Source organism: Rhinolophus sinicus, linkage group LG09 (genome assembly GCF_036562045.2).
Source record: "Rhinolophus sinicus isolate RSC01 linkage group LG09, ASM3656204v1, whole genome shotgun sequence".
NCBI classification, from domain to species: domain Eukaryota; kingdom Metazoa; phylum Chordata; class Mammalia; order Chiroptera; family Rhinolophidae; genus Rhinolophus; species Rhinolophus sinicus.
Window position 1 is genome coordinate 54,645,348 of NC_133758.1, and position 19,329 is coordinate 54,664,676.

At 36.2% G+C, this 19,329-nt stretch overlaps 1 protein-coding gene across 8 annotated transcripts in view; it reads left to right on the plus strand.

The window, feature by feature from the left end:
• Positions 1–19,329, plus strand: part of CEP192 (centrosomal protein 192) — a 165,200-nt gene that overhangs the window by 101,548 nt on the left and 44,323 nt on the right. For all 8 annotated transcript variants that reach the window (XM_074340409.1, XM_074340406.1, XM_074340407.1 and 5 more), the window contains 8 exons: positions 839–1,069; positions 8,000–8,125; positions 8,321–8,464; positions 8,618–8,681; positions 9,114–9,253; positions 9,353–9,445; positions 10,018–10,136; positions 11,260–11,436. In XM_074340409.1, coding sequence (XP_074196510.1) covers positions 839–1,069; positions 8,000–8,125; positions 8,321–8,464; positions 8,618–8,681; positions 9,114–9,253; positions 9,353–9,445; positions 10,018–10,136; positions 11,260–11,436 — 1,094 coding nt within the window. The remainder of the gene's footprint in view (positions 1–838; positions 1,070–7,999; positions 8,126–8,320; positions 8,465–8,617; positions 8,682–9,113; positions 9,254–9,352; positions 9,446–10,017; positions 10,137–11,259; positions 11,437–19,329) is intronic.

Sequence of the window (19,329 nt, forward strand, 5' to 3'; positions counted from 1 at the left end):
CTGCTGAAGTTCTAGAATCTAAATTCTCTTTCATGATCACAATGACCATTTGAATAACATTGAGTTGGGAGTGTGGGAAATATGGATAGCAGCTCCTGTTTTGGAATGTCTTGGTTTTGCAACTGCTACTTGCAGACCAACGTTGGTGGATGGGTTTACTCTACCTTATTACCTCCGACGTAGTAATAGCCTTTATTTACCTGGTAAAATAAGACTTTCTTTATCTTTATCCTACCTTTCCCCTTTTCCTAGCTTTTCCCCTCTGCTTTCAGGTCCTGAGGTTAGATGAAATGCAGCTGATTGGAGGAAAGGGTTGAGGGTGGAAGAGGTGAGACTGGAGGCCTTCTCATGGGTGTGTAGGAAGTAGTGTTGTCTCTGAAAGTAGGAGTAGAAAAGAAGATCCACATTTACAATGAGGAGGGTGTGTTTGAAGTGAATTGTAATCATAGAATTGGAGGCCTGACAAGAAATATTAGAGATCAGTCTAACCCGCCTGCATTATACCAGGAATTAGATCTTAGGGCCATGCACAGGGCTGTGAAACACTGCCGTTTTCAGAGCCCTTTTCAAGGAAAGTGAGAGTATTAATAAGTAAGTTTGCTTTAAAATAGACTAGAATCTGTAAGTTCAACCTGTCTTCATAAGTCTTCATAATTTTAACTAATTGCACTTCACAGATAATGAGTTCTAAGAGTTGGATATTTTTGAAGAGGTAATCAATGTCTAGATTTGGTAGTTTCAGTGACTGGGAAAAGGGATCTTAAACTAGTTGATTCTACTTCTTGATTTTCAATGTGAAGCCATTTTTTAACAAATCATGTGGCACTTTTTTTTAAAGGTGGATCTTTCAGCATATCCCTGTTTAGTTTTCAAGAATAAAGTCATCATTAGACCTCATGCCACCGAAGAGATAAAAGTACTTTTTATACCATCCAATCCTGGGATTTTCAGATGTATATTCAGTGTTGCTTCTTGGCCATTTACAGCAGATGCTGAGGCAATAGTCCAAGCAGAAGCCTTAGCAAGCAGAGTCATTCTCACCGCTATTGCTGAGACCCCTGTAATCGAGGTAACTATTTGTATGCAGGTCTTTGTCATACCTGGCATCTTAATGAAAGCTGTTTAATCTTAGAAGTAATATTTGGGAAAAATGAATTTGTGGGTAAATGTGCCACAGAGTTACTTTCCAGCTAAACATTAGTTCTTAATATCTTCTTATTCCAAAACTTAAAATTATTTCTGTTGTTTTAAAGAAATGTGTATATACTTGCTAAGATGTTTATAAAACAAAGTATTACCTTAAACTCTATTTTCCAACTGATTTTTGTTACATAATTTGATAGTCACTTAAGAAAGTGCCATGTTGATATTCTTCCATTTGTATACCTGAAGATTATTTGCTAGCTGAAAAAGTTTCTCTTCTACAGTCACCCATTTTCTGGAAGTGAAAGAAATTAGATCTAATCTTGTTGGGGTAATGAAGCAGTCACTGGATTATATGCCTCTTTAGAACAATGACTCTCAACCTTGGCTGCACATTGGAATACCACTGGTGTTTTAAATGCACCACAATGCCTGAGGCCTACCCAAACCAACTAAATCAGAATGGAGAGGAGTGCATGGCTAAGTAGCACTAATTTTTAAATCTCACCATGATTATAAATTGCAGCCTTAGTTCACAACTGCGGTTGTACAAAATGTGTCTTGTCTTAATCAATTCTGAGTGAAATCAGAACATATTGAACAAGATTAAGGAATATGGGAGGGAGAGATGGGGAGGGTACAAAACAAAGGAAAAGCAGAACAGCTCTTCATGGTAATTAAAAATTAGTTGATTCCTATTATGTGAATTAACATGTTTGTTTAACCACATTTAACAGGTGTTACTGAACTCCTACTAAAGTTAATCTGTCTCCTTCAACAAAGCTATTAACTGATTCTGTTTAGAATTGGGGTGTGGGGAGTGAGGGGCAGGGTAGCCTCCCAAAGAGGCTGAGGAGAATCATTTAGGGTGTCTTTTCACAGTGCACAAGCTCTCCTTAAACCTTTTCCCAGGGGGAATGCTTAGAAACTTGGCTCCGAAATTTCTTTATTTTCCAGGGCATGGAGGAGGAAGTAGAGTTTGTAGAAGTTCTCATATTATAAACTCTTAATGATCTTTTTCTTTTTGCCTAAGTGCCATTTTATGTGCTTTTCAGCTCTGCGATGCTTGCCATTCTCTAGGTTTGGGTTTTTCAACTTTGGCCCTGTTGACATTTTGGGCTGGATAAATCTTTGTTGGGGGAGAGGGGCTGTCTTGTGTAATGTAAGGTATTTAGCAGTATCTCTGGTCTCTACCCACACGAGGTGTCAGAAGTATCTCCTTTCCCCTAATTATGACAACCAAAAAAGTCTCCAGACGTTACCAAATTACCTCTACTTGAGAACCAATGTCATTAATTTTCTGCATTTCAATAGACCACTAGACTAGGCTTCTGAAATCAGAACAAAGCAATGTTTGTAGTTGTCATATCTTAAGTGGCTCACATAAGTGATATTTAGTAGTGTGAGGCAGTGTTTCCCAAACTGATCTGCTCATTGGAATCACCTGACAATCTTCCAAAAAAATACTGATGACTGTGTCTATGCCTCAGAGATTGTGATTTCATTGGTCTGAGGTGTGGTCTGGGCTTTGAGTCCAACATATAGGCAAGTTTGGGAACCACCAGTGTAAGGGATGTTTCAATGATAGCCAGTCCAGTGAAAGCCTTCTAGGGAGCATGAAACTTGGAGGAGTAATTGGGCCCTGAAGGACCAGCAGGATTTGACTAGGGAACAACATTCCCCATGAAAGATAGTGCAGGAATTTTATACAGAGGCCACATCTATAAAAATTGTTAGTTTACTTTCTTAACTTGATAAAGGATCTCCCACAGGTACCTACAGCAAACATCATATTTTATAGTATATGTGCTTTCACTTTGACTAGATACTGCCAAATTGCTAATTTATGTTCTCAGAAGAAATGTATGCTAGTTCTTATTATTGCTAACATTTGTTATTGTTAGGTTTTAAATTGTTGGCTTACTTTTTGGATGTGAAATAATTGTTTTAGTTTGCATACTTGGATCACTAATGAAGTTGAGCATCCTTTTTATGTTTGTCAGCCATTCTGGTTTACGCTTTGAACCGCCTGTTCATATTTCTTGCCCATTTTTCTGTTGTTTCTAATGTCTTCACTGATTTTTGTAGATGTTTCTTATATTCTGGAGTATAAATCTTTGCTAATAATTATGCTCTCTGATTCTTTTCTCCCATTCCTAGGCTCTTCTTTTCAACTCTTATGTTGTGTTTTGTTTTTTTTTTGGTTGGGCTGAAGTTTTAAATATAGCATAGTCAGGTAAGACGCCATATTCCAGATACAAAACAAGGTGTTTTTTTTCCTCCTACAAAAAAAGTATTCCTTGGAAAAGAAGGAGGAGTTGCTTCAAATTCACTCGTTTAGGATAATGTGTTAGCCTATCGTTACTTGAGTGGGTATCAGTTTGGGACATTCTGAAAAGTCGCTTACATAATTTTTTTTTTTTAAAAGAGACTAAGAAATTTAACCAGATTCAGTGATTATTCCTGATAGTTGTAAATGTTGGATGTTATACACTCGTCTTTTAACTAGCACTTTCAGAAACAATCCAGTAAGTGGTTACGTAGGGATATGTGTATGGGAAAAGTAAAAACAACTGCCCTATATTTTATGAAAGTGTTTCAGCTTGAAATAACTTTCAATGACAGCATCACATATAGATTTAAAAAGTGTTGTGGTATCAGTTTGGGTGCATGTGAGGACTAAGCTTTCTGGACGTGTGAAAACAGCTCAGAAAATATCTCTAGTGATGAAGAAGTCACCAATATTGACAATATTTGTCAGAGTTTGAATACACTTGTTTTCTGACTGGAATATTCTTCCCACAGATCATCACATGGCTCACTGTGTCACTTTTTCTAGGTCTGTCTCTGGTGAGATGTCACCTGAACACTATGAATAGAATGGCAAACCCCACCTGTCCTATCATCCCCACCCTCCCACTTTCTTTTAAAAAGCCTGCTTTACTTTATATTCAGCACTTTAGCATCTGACATACTAAATATTTACCTGTTTATTGTTACTTCTTGCTACAACTAGCATGTAAGCCACTTGAGGGGAATGAAGAATGTCTCTTTGGTTCACTTCAGGACAATGCTTGGCACATAGTAGGGGCTCAATTAATGACTGTTGAACTGTTGATTCAAATAGAAAGTGGAAACAGCAATATTTCAATTTTCTTTTTAAATTAAAGTTTATTGGGGTGATAATTGTTAGTAAAGATACATAGATTTCAGGTGTACAATTCTGTATTACATCATCTATAAATCACATTGTGTGTTCACCACCCAGAGTCAGTTCTTCCATCACCATATATTTGATCCCCTTTACCCTCATCTACCAGCCCCCTTCACCCTTACTCTCTGGTAACCACTAAACTATTGTCTGTGTCTATGAGTTTTTGTTTCTCATTTGTTTGTCTTGTTATTTTGTTGGTTTTGGTTCACATATCAGTGAAATCATATGGTTCTCTGCTTTTTCTGTCTGACTTATTTCACTTAGCATTATAATCTCAGGATCCATCCATGTCATCACAAATAGTCCTATTTCATCTTTTCTTACTGCCGAATAGTATTCCTTTGTGTATATATATCACAACTTCTTTATCCATTCATCTATCGAAGGACATTTTGGTTGTTTCCATGTCTTGGCCACCGTAGACAAAGCTGCAATGAACATTGGAGCACACGTGTCTTTATGTTTAAATGTTTTCAGATGTTTTGGGTAGATACCCAGGAGAGGGATTGCTGGGTCATATGGTAATTCTATTTGTAATTTTTTGAGGAACCTCCACACGGCCTTCCATAACGGCTGCACCAGTCTGCATTCCCACCAACAGTGTATGGGGATTCCTTTTTCTCCACAGCTTCTCCAACACTTGTTACTATTTGTCTTGTTGATGATAGCCATTCTGACTGAGGTGAGATGATATCTCCTGGTGGTTTTGATTTGCATTTCTCTGATGATTAGTGATGTTGAGCATTTTTTCATTTGTCTATTTGCCATTTGTATGTCCTCTTTGGAGAAATGTCTCTTCAGGTCCTCTGCCCGTGTTTCAATTGGGTTGCTTGTTTTTTTATTGTTGAATTGCATGAGTTCCTTGCATATTTTGGATATTAGCCCCTTATCGGAGGCACTGTTTGCAAAAATCTTCTCCCATTCAGTTGGTTGCCTCTTTATTTTGTCTATGGTTTCTTTTGCTGTGCAGAAGTTTTTAAGTTTCATATAGTCCCATTCATTTATTTTAGCTTTCACTTCCCTTGCCTTTGGAGTCAAATTCATGAAACGCTCTTTGAACCGAAGGTCCATAAGTTTAGTACCTATGTTTTCTTCTATGCAGTTTATTGTGTCAGGTCTTATGCTTAAGTCTTTGATCCATTTTGAATTAATTTGGGTACATGGTGACAAACAGCAGTCCAGTTTCATTCTTTTGCACGTGGCTTTCCAATTCTGCTAGCACCATTTATTGAAGAGGCTGTCTTTTCTCCATTGTATGTTTTTAGCTTCTTTGTCAAAAATTATTTGTCCATATTTATGTGGTTTTATTTCCGGGTTCTCAATTCTATTCCATTGGTTTAAAATTTATATATTTTTAAAATATTATATTACATATAACATATACATGTGCCAAAACGGATGAGTATAGTCAGTTAGGTATTTCATCCATATTGCTAAAGATGTATATGTTAAAGTTGGCCAAAAAGACTTTTTCCATCTTCTCTTTGAGAAATTGGATTGTTGTGTATTTTATAGTTTCCAAATTTTTGGAAGTGTTTCAGCTGCCTTCCCCCAACATCTCCCCAACTTTGTGGTCTGAATTTAGTTGTAGAGGGGGAAAGGGAAAGAAATTCCATAGTCTGTTCAGTTTTTGTTAATGTTTCTTACATGCCTGCAATAGATGGCTCTTCTTTCTCTGAGGTGCAAGAGTTCTTTTAAGTGTCCTTCAGCTCTCATTTGTTACTTAGCTCCATCCTTCTGTTTTATTACTAATATTTTTGTTTGCTTAGTCTTTTGGCCTCTGAGGAGGATTGTGGATTTGTAGATTACTTCTTATAAGTCTTTTGATTTCTGTTATTGGATATTCTGCAGCTCTATTGTTACATGTGTTTAGGTTCAGGATTGTTTTATCATCTAAGTGAAATGGTTCCTTTTTAAGTAATGATTCTCTTTATCCCTATTGTCTCAAAGTCTATTTTGACTAATGTTAATATTGTATGTCACCTTTTTTTTTTTGTTTAGTAATTTCCTGATATATCTGTTTCCATATCTTTATTTTTAAGTCTTCAACCGCTATTTTGTTATAGTGTCTCTTTAAAGATTCTAGGTTGTTTTCCACCTTTCCTGATTCTCGCTGAATAGATTAAATTTTTCTTTCATCCTTCCTTTGCATCTGCATTAGTTTGGAGGTTACGCATTTCTATTCCCCCTCCGTTCTTATTTTAAAATTGGTTACTCACGTCTGAAATTAATCAGGAGCTCTATTCTAGTCCCAAACAACACAAGAAGCTTGAATCATTTTAATGCTGATCTTTTCCTTTTGTATTATTTTTGAATAATTATTTCAGTTCCACATGGTTTTAAAACCCCCACATTAAATTTTTTTTTAACAGATCAAGCTACTTATACTGTTTTATTTTTGCTCACTACTGCTTCTTAAATCGCTTGTTTTTCCCTTCCTCATGGACTCTATTCGCTTATCTGTATTTAAAATGTTCTTATTTTATAATTTATTTCAGATTATTTCTAGTTCTTCAGGTTCTAATTCTTCTGCTAGTTAGTTTTGCTGGGTTTCCCTGATTATTTTCTTCATGTGGTTTCTAAGTTTTTAATGTTTAAAAAATTTTAGTGTGAGCGCACATGCATGGAGCCTGCCTTTTGCTATAGAAATCCCAAGTGTCCTGATTTTTAAAAGTGACCCTGGAGAGCCCTTTGCATAAATGCTGGGGGTACAAAAGTTTCATTGATTTTTCAGCTTATAGCTCCCATACCTGCTGTGGCGCAGGTTTAGGGTTTCATTTTCTTGTAAATGGTCTTCCAGTGCCCACCCATCCATGGACAGCTTCCCTGTTGTCTTCTCTGACATAGAAACAGAGTGTTTCCAGTTTTCATAAAGAGGGCACTTCTTTGAATTTCTGCACCTTGTGCAGGGAGTTCAAATTCTGTTCAAAACTTGCCCTGCCCCCAACAAGCTCAGGGTCCTATCTTTTGTTCTGAAGGGTGTTAAAGCTCAGCTACCCAAACCTTCATTGGCCACTGTCGAAGTTGCCTCCAGTTTACCAGTCTGTTTTTGATTTCCCTGTATTTTAGGTTTGGCTAGGCCAAAAAAATTTTGTGTATGTTAAATATTATCCAACATTTCTACATGTATGGTTGTGAGGGATCTGTTTAGGTGGGTCTCCCTTGTTTAAAGAACTCAGTCTGTTGCAATGATTGGCACTTACTTTAAACTTTTGATATTTCTATTTTGATATCACTTTAAACATTTTTAGTATTGTCAGAAGTTTGGGCTAAATCTGAAAATGCCAATGTGTGTTTGAAGGAAATTGAGAAGTCAGTATTGTAATAATAGAACTCGTTGAAGGGAGGCTTATGTATTTTATTAAATTGTCAGTTTGTCTTAAGATCTAATAGTCTTTCAGAGTAACAGCAGTTAAGATGTTATTTTGTTCAGGAATGTATTTGAGTACATTGGCTACCTCAGAGAAAGAATTTAACATTTATTTATTTTTTAGAAATAGCAATTATGAAATAGTCTGGGAAAATTAGGTAAGTTCACCTTCAATGTTGACTCTGTGGCAGAAAGAGCAGAGATGTGAACATAAGCTGTGACATTTATTAATATGTTACTTTTTATAAATTGGTTCTTTTTTTCATAATTAGGTAGAAACAGAAAAGAAAGATGTTCTTGATTTTGGTGACTTGACTTATGGAGGCTGGAAAGCTCTCCCATTAAAATTGATAAACAAGACACATGCCACCGTGCCAATCAGACTTACTATTAATGCTGTAAGTACTAATGCACAATAAGAAACCATTCACAGAGCACATTGATTTTGAATTGTAGACACTGCTAATACCATTCCTGGTTAATTTTTTTTATGACAGTAAATTTTTTTGTTAAGGATTCTGTCAACAAATTTAACATTATACCAACATTACACTATTGGCTTTACTGAAACTGCTTCTTCTGTTTCTGAACAGAATGCCGTAGCCTGGCGCTGCTTCACGTTTTCCAAGGAAGCAGTCCATGCTGCTATGAAAATTGTTCCTTATGCTGATGTGATTGCTCAGTTGGCAGCTCCTTCAGTGATCAATCACATGATGCCAGCCAGTTACGACGGTCAGGTAAGCCAGATGGGTTGAAGAACTGGTTTAGAATTAAAGAGGAAGTTAAGTTTCCAAACTGTTTTACTTTCATTAAGATTTTAATGGAAGATTAACATCTTTAAGATTTTAATTTTAATACCAGTGTACATTAAAAAAAAATTTTTTTTACAGGATCCAGAGTTTCTGATTATTTGGATTCTTTTCCATAGTCCAAAGAAACGGATCACTTCTTCAGGTATCATGTTTACATTTTATGGGAACTGCTCTACTCTGTACCTGAATAAATTACAAAATTGGGGCTTATTTCCTTTGTTCAGTAAATATGAATACTTTGAGTAATTTGTCAAATATTTTATGTTGTTTTAAAAATGGGGGCAGAGAGCATGCTATTTTGGGTCAAATCCATGTAATTATGGGTAACCTAAGCAAGTACCACTGAAAGCATTTTGGGATCTTTTTTGTTAATTGATTTTATTACATATAACAATGGGATATTTTCTTCCTTTTTCTCCTTTCTCTCCTCCACTTATTTTTGTTCCTCTTTGTTCTTTAAAAAATTATCTTACTTAAGATTTCTTATGACTCCTGAGGGCATAGTGTTTGACCACTCATGGCATTTAGACTTAAGTAACTCTGGTGTCAAAACTAAAAGAATGAACTTTTATAGAGATTCTGGACTCAGCAGAAGAATTCTTGGCAAGAGTTGATATAGAAGTTGATAGCCCAAACCCTACACCAGTTATTAAAAGTATTAGTCTTCGAGCAAGAGCAGGAATAGCTAGGATCCATGCTCCAAAAGACTTACAGGTACTCTAAACTCTTCTTTTTGCCATTATTTTCTGTTCAGGTTAATTCTATTATAATTGTGACTATTTTTTTAAATGCCTGTTTTACCTCATCCTCTAGACTATGCATTTATTTGCCAGTGTGGCTTCCTCAACAAAGCAGCACTTACCTTTGAAAAATGCTGGGAATATTGACGTTTACTTAGACGTCAAGGTAAGAATCTGTATCAGTGCTATAACATAGTATTTCCTCAGACTATGAGACTGAGTATCTCCTCACATTCTGAAGGTTGCTATGCTACCTACCTTGTCAGAGTGCCATGGGGATCAAATGGAAGAATCTGTGCGAGCGCTTTAAAAGTTGGGGGTTACACTAGTGTAAAGTAGATGATAAGGAACTTTAGTATCTAGTGTTTCATACATAAGAACCAAGTTCTTGATTAGTTCCTAAAAAATTTGTGTGTTCTCCTGTGGCTAGGTAGAATTGGAGGAGAGTGATCCACATGCATAGACATTATTTCTGAGACATGTGGGTGAGTAAGAGGGTGGGGTGTTAGTGACCAGGAATTAGGGATGGGTGGAAGATGAAGTTTGTTATGGAAGAGGAAGGAGAAAGGAATATCCTTTCCAAGAGAATAAGACAAAACAAGAAAGTGATGGACAAAGAGGAAGGGAAAAAATAACCTGTCATAATAAATGAGAAAGGCATAGAAGACAAGGAGAGTAACTGAATAAAAGCCATATTTGCATAGGTTTGCATTTAGTTATAATTATATAAATATTTAGATCCCAGATCAAGGAAGTCACTTTTCAGTGGATCCAGAGACTCTATTCCTCAAACCTGGAGAAGAACACGAAGTTACCATTTCATTTACTCCAAAGGATCCCAAAGGCTATGAGGAAAGGTAATGTAAAATTGTTTATAATGACAAGTTTTTACTCACTTCTCAAAACAGCCATTTATTTAGATGTACTTCAGTCCACAGCTTGAATGATAGAGTACATGTTTTACCTTACCTAACAGATGATACAGCTCTATCGAACCTCTTTCATTTAGCCTCAAATTTTCTTCTTTTGTTTACTAAAAATCTCCTTTTAAACCAGCTGACTAGAAATTAAAAAATCACTATTTTGAAGCATATTCTGACAAAAGAAAATAATAGAATGTCAATCTTAATGTTTCTCATTAACTTTTTCTCTCTCCAAGGAAACCATTGGTTCACCTTGTCAGTTGTTAGTTTAAGATATTTTTCCCCACCCTTTCTCAGAGCCTGTAACTTTTTTGGCCCCAAGTCATAAATGAGTGAATATCATCATACATTGGTCAGAACACCATTGTCATTAGTATTTGAACTTGCTTGATAAACTTAGCACACACTGTTTTGAGACACACCTGAGCTATCTACTGCCTGGGTTACAGAATGCCTTAGAGTGCTCAGTCTGCTATTGTGACCTTACCAAAGAATAACTGACCTATGCAAATGTAAATTCTTGTGCCTGGAGCACTCATCCTCAACTTCACTTGGTTAACTCCTTCATCTGGGAAGCTTTCCTCAACTTGTCCCAAATTCCTCATAAATAGTACATTGGTACCTCAGTTTTCGAATGTAATCCATGAGTTTTGAAACGTTCAAAAACAGCCGACAGCTAGGCCTCAGGATCTTGCACTCAGCAGAAGCCATGTGACATGTCTGAATTCTTAGTTGTGTTCAAAAACCGAAGCATTTACTTCTGGGTTTACGGCGTTCGTAAACCAAAATGTTAGTCAATGGAGACGTTCGAAAACTGAGGTACCACTGTATTCAGTAGTGTTCTGTAGCTCCGTGAACTTCTCCTTTCCCACCATGTAGATGGTATTAGGACACTTTCTTTCATTGTCTGTAGTCTCTGGAATATAAGCTCTAAGGGTGGGAATGTCATTGTATCCTCAGCACCTAGCTCAGTCTCTTAGACAAAGGAAGCATGTAGGAAGTAGTTGCCAAAAGAATTGAATTCTGGATGTTCAACTTAAATGATTTTCTTTGTTAGGATCTTGAAAATATTTGTGCAGCCATTTGGACCTCAGTATGAAGTGGTGTTAAAAGGTGAAGTTGTTTCTTCAGGAAGTAAACCTCTGATATCTGGATCTTGCTGCTCGTATATTCCATCGATTTTATCCAACAAGCAGTTTCTGGCTTGGGGAGGTGTCCCTCTGGGTAGAACACAGTGAGTATGCATGTAGCAGCCTCTGAGTGCTAAGATTTTGTCATTGCCTAATATTCTCTGCTGTATTAGTTAATGACCCTGTTAATGTTTATAGAATTGAGTAAAGCTGTCTTATAGTCCTTAAACTTTCTATTATGAACTCACATTTTTTAGCTAAAATTTTCACCTCTTTTTAAATGCATTCCAAAAAATACAGGTTTCAATTTTCTTAAGCTTTTGGTGAATTCTCTGCTGATTTCCAAATCTAGGCAACTAAGAGTACCCTTTGTTCCTTTGGAAAGCACTATGAAAAAATAGGACGAAAAAATACTCTATTTAAAGAGTTTACAAACTAGTTGGTGAATACTTTGTACTGTAAAGTAAAAGGTATAAGAGGTATCTAGTAGAGCTTATATGTTCTGTCACAGCTTAATTTGAATTATATATCTAATTTTATTTTTATATTAATTCTGATTATACATTATTATACCTCTGAGTTAATAAAATTAATTGGCATAAATATTTAGTATGTACAGTAATATTTTTCCCTTCAGAAGCTAGCAACGTAGCCAAATTTTTTTACCAACCTCAAATCAATACAAACTTCCGATTAACAACTTAGGTAATTATTAAACCTAAATGTTTGTTTACTCTTTTATATTTTACACTTTTGTGTTTGTCCTAAATGTTTTACCTATATATTTCTAAGACACCTGAAAGATAAGAAACTTCTGACTGAATCTCTACTACAGGTGTGAAGAAATTAGTTCTTTAAAATTATAGTTTTTTAGTGCAAAAAGGATCTAATTGAACTTCCTTACTTTATATAGAGTTCATACATCTGCATAACTACTCATGTAGTCATCTGTACCTTGTCTTGCTCCAAAAGCAGCTTTCAAAAAGACATAATAATAGTAAGATAAAAACAATTAAGTGGAAAATGACATATGTGGGAAAATGAGATGTAGTAATCATAAAGGTGGCACCGGAAGGCTTGCTGAGAGACCCTGTGCATTTGCCTTGATGCAGGTCTCAGCATCATTATTAAATGAGTCACAGGATTCAGAGGTTAAGAACAAACCATTAACTGTGTAAGAGAATATAGCCATTTCTGCTACCGACTTGAGAGAGGTGTTTCTTCAGGAATCCCTTTAAAGAGAAATCCATGTAATATAGTGAATCTCAAAGAAAAACAACCTCACAGGAAATACTCAGAAAGCTCCCCTTTAGATGCTCCAATTTGGAATACTCAGTAAAGGCATCTCTGAGTGCTGAAGCATGTGGTATTTGATTTTGAGATACTTTAGGCACCTAGAAGAATGCATGGACTGCATGTTTTTAATTAGCTCTCCGTAAAGATTTCTCTCAGACTTTTCAAAAATCCTGAGTGGCAGTGAGTGTGAGGCACTACACCCTCTTCAGTAGTTCCTGTGTTGTTGGTTATATGTGTCATATGCTTTTTGTAGCCATTTAAGATGGAATCAGGATTGACATTTACATTGAAGGGAAGGGCTGAACAATGACATGTGCCTAAGGAGGTTTTTCTGGTTCTGTACAGTTGAACCCGAACAGTGTGAACATGCCAAAATTTTCCTTGAAACATTAATTTGTGGTCTGCTCCAATACATGTACAAATAGCTGATTCAGGCCTTTAGTTCTGTGCTATGGAAGGTGACCAAAATAATTTAGCTCACCCATTAATGTCTAAGATAAAAAGAAAAGGAAAAATTATTTTCGGTATGCCTTAGCATCATAGCACTTATCCTAGAACTGCTCTTGTCCATTAAGTTAGACACAGAAGAAAGCCATCATCTCACCATCATGATGATGGTGAGATCCATCATCATCCTTGTGTTCCTGACAGAATTCCCTGCCTTGTGATAAAATTTGTAATAAATGATTAATATTGTAGAGACGGCTGTTCTTAAAATCCAGTTCCTCCTCAGATGCCATAACATCCTGAAATCTCACTCACAACTCATCTAATACAAAATTAGCATGTGCTAAACTTTTTTGTTGTTGTTGTTTATTATCATTAATTTTTATTTAACTTTCTAGTTTTAGGCTTTAAGAGGTTGATTAAGCCCTTAAAACTTGATCATCACATATTCTTTTTTTCTTTTTTTAACTTTTTAAAATTTTTTATTAGTTTCAGGTGCACAAAACAAAGTAATAGACGTTTGTCATTTTATATCCCTTACACTGTGTCAACCCCCACCCACATCAACTATCCCTCTGACATCGCACACAGCCATTACATTTCGACTGTCTCTATTCCTAATGCTGAACTCCGCTTCTTGTAAGTATATACATATACATATATATGTATATATGTATTCTCTCTATTCCTAATGCTGTACTCTGTTTCTTGTAACTATATACATGTATGTGTGTGTGTGTATATATATATATACATACACACACACATACATGTATATAAACTTATAGTTGACATTCATTATTGTTTAGCTTCAGGTGTACAGTGCAATGATCAGGCATCTACATCTTCCCTGAGGTGATCTCCCTAACGAGACAAGTGTCCATCGGATACCCTACAAAATCTTTACAACATTATTGATTACATTCCCCAAATTAACTTTTGTAACGCCTTGGCAATCTTGTGGTTACTGACTGCTTTCTAATCCCCTTACCTCCCCCCTCCCATCTAGCAGCCCTCAGTTTTTCCTCTATGTCTCCGAAACTGTTTCTGATTAGTTCATTCACTTATTCTTTTCTTTAGATTCCACATATAAGTGAGATCATATGGTATTGGTCTTTCTCTTTCTGACTTACTTCACTTAACATAATGTTCTTTAGGTCCATCCATGTTGTTGCAAATGGTAAGATTTCTTTCTTCTTTATGGCTGCGTAATAACTCCATTGTATAAATGTACCACAGTTTCTTAATCCAGTCATCTACTGATGGGCATTTCGGTTGTTTCCGTGTCTTGGCTATTGTGTATAGTGCTGCAATAAACATAGGAGTGCATACAGTTTTTTGAATTACACAGAGTTTTGGATTTGTCCGGACAGATACCTAGGAGTGGAATTGCTGGATCACAAGGTAGTTTGATTTTCAGATTTTTAAGATACCTCCATACTGTTTTCCACAGTGGCTGCACCAATCTGCAATCCCACAAACAGTGCACAAGGGTTCCCTTTTCTCCACATCCTCGCCAGCACTTGTTGTTTGTTGATTTATTGATGATAGCCATTTTGACTGGGGCGAGGTGGAATCTCATTGTGATTTTTATTTGCATTTCTCTGATGATTAGTGAGGTTGAGCATTTTTTCATATGTCTGTTTGCCATCTGTATATCCTTTTTAGAAAAATGTCTCTTAATGTCCTCTGCCCATTTTTCAGTTGGGTTGTTTGTTTTTTTGGAGTTGAGTTAAGTGAGTTTTTTATAAATTTGGGATATTAACCCCTTATCGGATACATCATTGGCAAATATCTTTCCCATTCAGTAGGATCCCTTTTTGTTTTATTGATGGTTTCCTTTTCTGTGGAAAAACTTTTTAGTTTGATGTAATCCCACATGTTTATTTTTTCTCTTAATTCCCTTGTGCGAGGGGATATATTAGTAAAAATCTTACCCCGGGTAATATCTGTAAAGTCTCTTCCTATATTTTCTTCTAGGAATTTTATGGTTTCAGATCTTACATTTAAGTCTTTAAGCCATTTTGAATTTATTTTTGTATATGGTGTAAGGAGGTGGTCCAGCTTCATTTTTTTGCATGTGTCTGTCCAGGTTTCCCAGCACCATTTATTGAATAGACTGTCTTTAACCCACCATACATTCTTGCTTCCATTGTCATAGGCATGGATTTATTTCTGGGCTCTTTATTCTGTTCCATTGATCTACATGTCTATTTTTATGCCAGTACCATGCTGTTTGACTACTGTAGCCTTGTAGTATAGTTTGATGTCAGGTATCGTTATACCTCCCATTTTGTTCTTATTTCTCAAGATTGCTGAGGGTATCCGGGATCTTTTATACTTCCATATAAATTTTAGGATTATATGTTCTATTTCTGTGAAAAACGTCGTTGGTAGTTTGATAGGAATTGCATTGAATATGTATATTGCCTTAGGCAGTATGGATATTTTAACTATATTAATTCTTCCTGTCCATGAACATGGTGTGTGTTTCCATCTAGTTGTATCTTCTTTCATTTCTTTCTTCAGTGTCTTATAATTTTCTGAGTACAGATCTTTTACTTCTTTGGTTAAATTTCTTCCCAGGTATTTTATAGTCTTTGAAGCAATTGTAAATGGGATTGTTTTTTTAATTTCTCCTTCTGATGTTTTATTATTGGTATTACAAATGCAACTGATTTCTGAATATTAGTTTTGTGTCCTGCTACTTTACTAAATTCATCTATCAGCTCTAATAGTTTCTTGGTGGAGTCTTTAGGGTTCTCTATATAGTATCATGTCATCTGCATATAATGACAATTTTACTTCCTCCTTACCGATTTGGATGCCTTTTATTTCTTTTTCTTGTCTGATTGCTGTGGCTAGAACTTCCAGCACTATGTTGAATAGAAGTGGAGAAAGTGGGCAACCTTGCCTTGTTCCTGATCTTAAGGAGAATGGTTTTAGCTTTTCCCCATTGAGTATGATGTTAGCTGTGGGTTTATCATATATGGCCTTTATTATGTTGAGATATGATCCCTCTATTCCCACTTTCTTAAGGGTTTTTATCATAAATGGCTGCTGGATTTTGTCAAATGCTTTTTCTGCATCTATTGATATGATCATGTGATTTTTATTTTTCATTTTGTTAATGTGGTGTATCACATTAATTGATTTGCGGATGTTGAACCACCCTTGCATACCAGGGATGAATCCCACTTGATCATGGTGTATGATCTTTTTAATGTATTGCTGAATTCTGTTCGCTAATATTTTGTTGAGCATTTTTGCATCTATGTTCATTAGAGATATCGGCCTGTAGTTTTCTTTTTTTGTGGTGTCTTTGTCTGATTTGGGCATCGCGTGATAGTGGCCTCATAAAAAGAGTTTGGGAGTCTTGCCTCCTGGATTTTTTGGAAGAGCTTGAGGAGAATAGGTGATAATTCTTTTTTGAATTTTTTGTAAAATTCACCATCTGGTCCAGAGCTTTTGTTTGTTGGGAGACTGTTGATTACTGATTCAATTTTCTGGTGGTAATCAGTCTATTCAAGTTTTCTGTTTCTTCTTGAGTTAGCTTTGGAAGGTTGTACGCCTCTAGAAAATTGTACATTTCTTCCAGATTGTCAAATTTGTCGGCATATAGTTGCTTATAGTAATTTCTTAATTTTTTTTGTATTTCTGTGGTGTCTGTTGTCACTTCTCTTTCATTTCTGATTTTATTAATTTGGGTTTTCTCTCCCTTTTTTTGATGAGTCTGGCTAAAGGTTTGTCAACTTTGTTTATCTTCTCTAGAAACCAACTCTTGGATTCGTTGATCTTTTGTATTGTTTTTCTGGTTTCTATTTCATTTATTTCCGCTCTGATCTTTATTATCTCCTTCCTTGTACTCCCTTTGGGCTTATTTTGCTGTTCTTCTTCCAGATCCCGTAAGTGTGAAGATAAACTGTTGATTAGTGATTTTTCTTGTTTCTTTAGGTAGGCCTGCAATGCTATAAATTTCTCTCTTAGGACTGCTTTCGCAGCATCCCATAGATTTTGGGTCGTCGTGTTCTAATTTTCGTTTGTCTCGAGATATCTTTTGATTTCTTCCTTGATCTCATGGTTGACCCATTCATTATTTGGTAATATGTTATTTAGCTTCCATGAATTGGTGTGTCTTCCAGTTTTTCTTCCTGTAGTTCATTTCTAATTTAATAGTCCTGTGGTCAGAGAAGACAACTGGTATGATTTCAGTTTTCTTAAATTTATCAAGACTTGTTTTGTGGCCTAACATGTGGTCTGTCTTGGAAAATGTTCCATGTGCGCTTGAGAAGAATGTGTATTCTGCAGCTTTTGGGTGAAATGCCCTGAAAATATCAGTTAAGTCCGCGTGGTCCAATGTGTCATTTAAGGCTGTTGTTTCCATATTGATTTTCTGTCTGGAAGACCTGTCCCTTGTTGTCAGAGGTGTATTGAAGTCTCCTACTATGATAGTATTACTGTTGATCTCTGTCTTTATGTCAGTCAATATTTGTTTTATATATTTAGGTGCTCCTATGTTGGGTGCATAGATGTTCACTAGGGTTATGTCCTCTTGTCGGATGGATCCCTTTATTATTATATAGTGCCTATCTTTGTCTTTTAATATAGTCTTCATTTTAAAGTCTATTTTGTCAAATATAAGTATTGCAACTCCAGCTTTTTTCTCATTTCTATTTGCATGAAATAGGTTACTCCAACCCTTCACTTTCAGCCTGTGTGTGTCTTTTGATCTGAGGTGAGTCTCTGGTATACAGCATATACAAGGGTCTTGCTTTCTTATCCACTGTGCCACCCTAGGTCTCTTGATTGGAGCATTTAATCCATTTACATTTAAAGTGATTATTGATAGGTACATAGTTATTGCCATTTTTAAATTTGTGGTTAGATTGTTTCATCTTTCTTCTGTTTACAGAAGTCCTTGTAATACTTCCTTCAGTGCTGGCTTGGTGGTAATAAATTCCTTTACCTTATTCTTTTCTGGGAAGCTCTTTATCTCTCCTTCAATTTTAAGTGATAGTCTTGCTGGATAAAGCAATCTAGGTTGTAGGCCTTTGTTTTCCATCACTTTGAGTATCTCCTGCCACTCCCTCCTGGCCTGCAATGTTTCTCTAGAAAAGTCATTTGATAGTCTTATGGGAGTTCCCTTGTATGTAACCCTGTGTCTTTCTCTTGCTGCTTTTAGGATTCTCTCTTTGTCTTTAACCTTCGCCATTTTAACTATAATGTGTCTTGGTGTGGACATGTTCAGGTTTATACTGGTTGGAACTCTCAGCATTTCCTGGGCCTGTATGTCAGTTTCCTTGACAAGGTTAGGGAAGCTTTTGGACATTATTACTTCAGATATGTTCTCAATCCCTTGCTTCCTCTCTTCACCTTCTGGTATTCCTATAATGCGCATGTTGTTGCGCTTGATGTTATCCCAGAGGTCTCTTAAACCATCTTCATTGTTTTTTGTTCTTTTTTCTTTTTGTTGTTCTGTTTGGGTGATCTCTGCTAACTTGTCTTCTAAGTCGCTGATTCAATCCTCTGCTTCATCTAACCTGCTGTTAATTCCTTTAAGTGAGTTCTTTATTTCAGTAATTGTATTCTTTAGTTCTAACTGGTTGTTCATTATGATTTCTCTGTCCTTCTTCATGTCGTCACTAAGTTCCTTAAACATTCTTATCATTAATTATCTGAACTCTGTCTCTCATAGGTTGGTTACCTCTATTTCACTTGGTTCCAATTCTGGAGGTTTCTTCTGTTCTTTTATTTGGGACATGTTTCTTTGTTTCCCCATTCTGGCTGACTCTCTGTGTTTGCTTCCATGTATTAGGTAGGTCCCCTAGAGTTCTTAGTTCTTGCTGGGTTATCTTATGTAGTATGGGACCTTTATATTTGACTTGCACCACTTCCTTCTTCTCTGCGTGTGCTCCAAAGGTGACTCTTTTGTTATGTATATTGTCCTATTAAAGTTGATCTTTAATTGCTTTTAGCTTGTGAGTAGGTGGGATGGACTCCTAAGCTGACTAGTTGTGAGACTTGGCTCTGCCCACCGCAGGGTGTTCTGCTGCGTGAGGGTTGACCACTTAAATAAGGTTTGGCCTCTATGGGCTCTTGTGCCTATAGAGAATTCCCTGTGGGTGTGTCACTTGTAGGTCAAACCCGGTAGTTCTCTGGTTTGGTCTGGAGTTGGCTTCTGGGTGTGTTGAATCTTGTGCCTCTTAATCTGGGCCTTGGTGTAGGGCAATTTCAGAACAAAGCAAATCACCAAG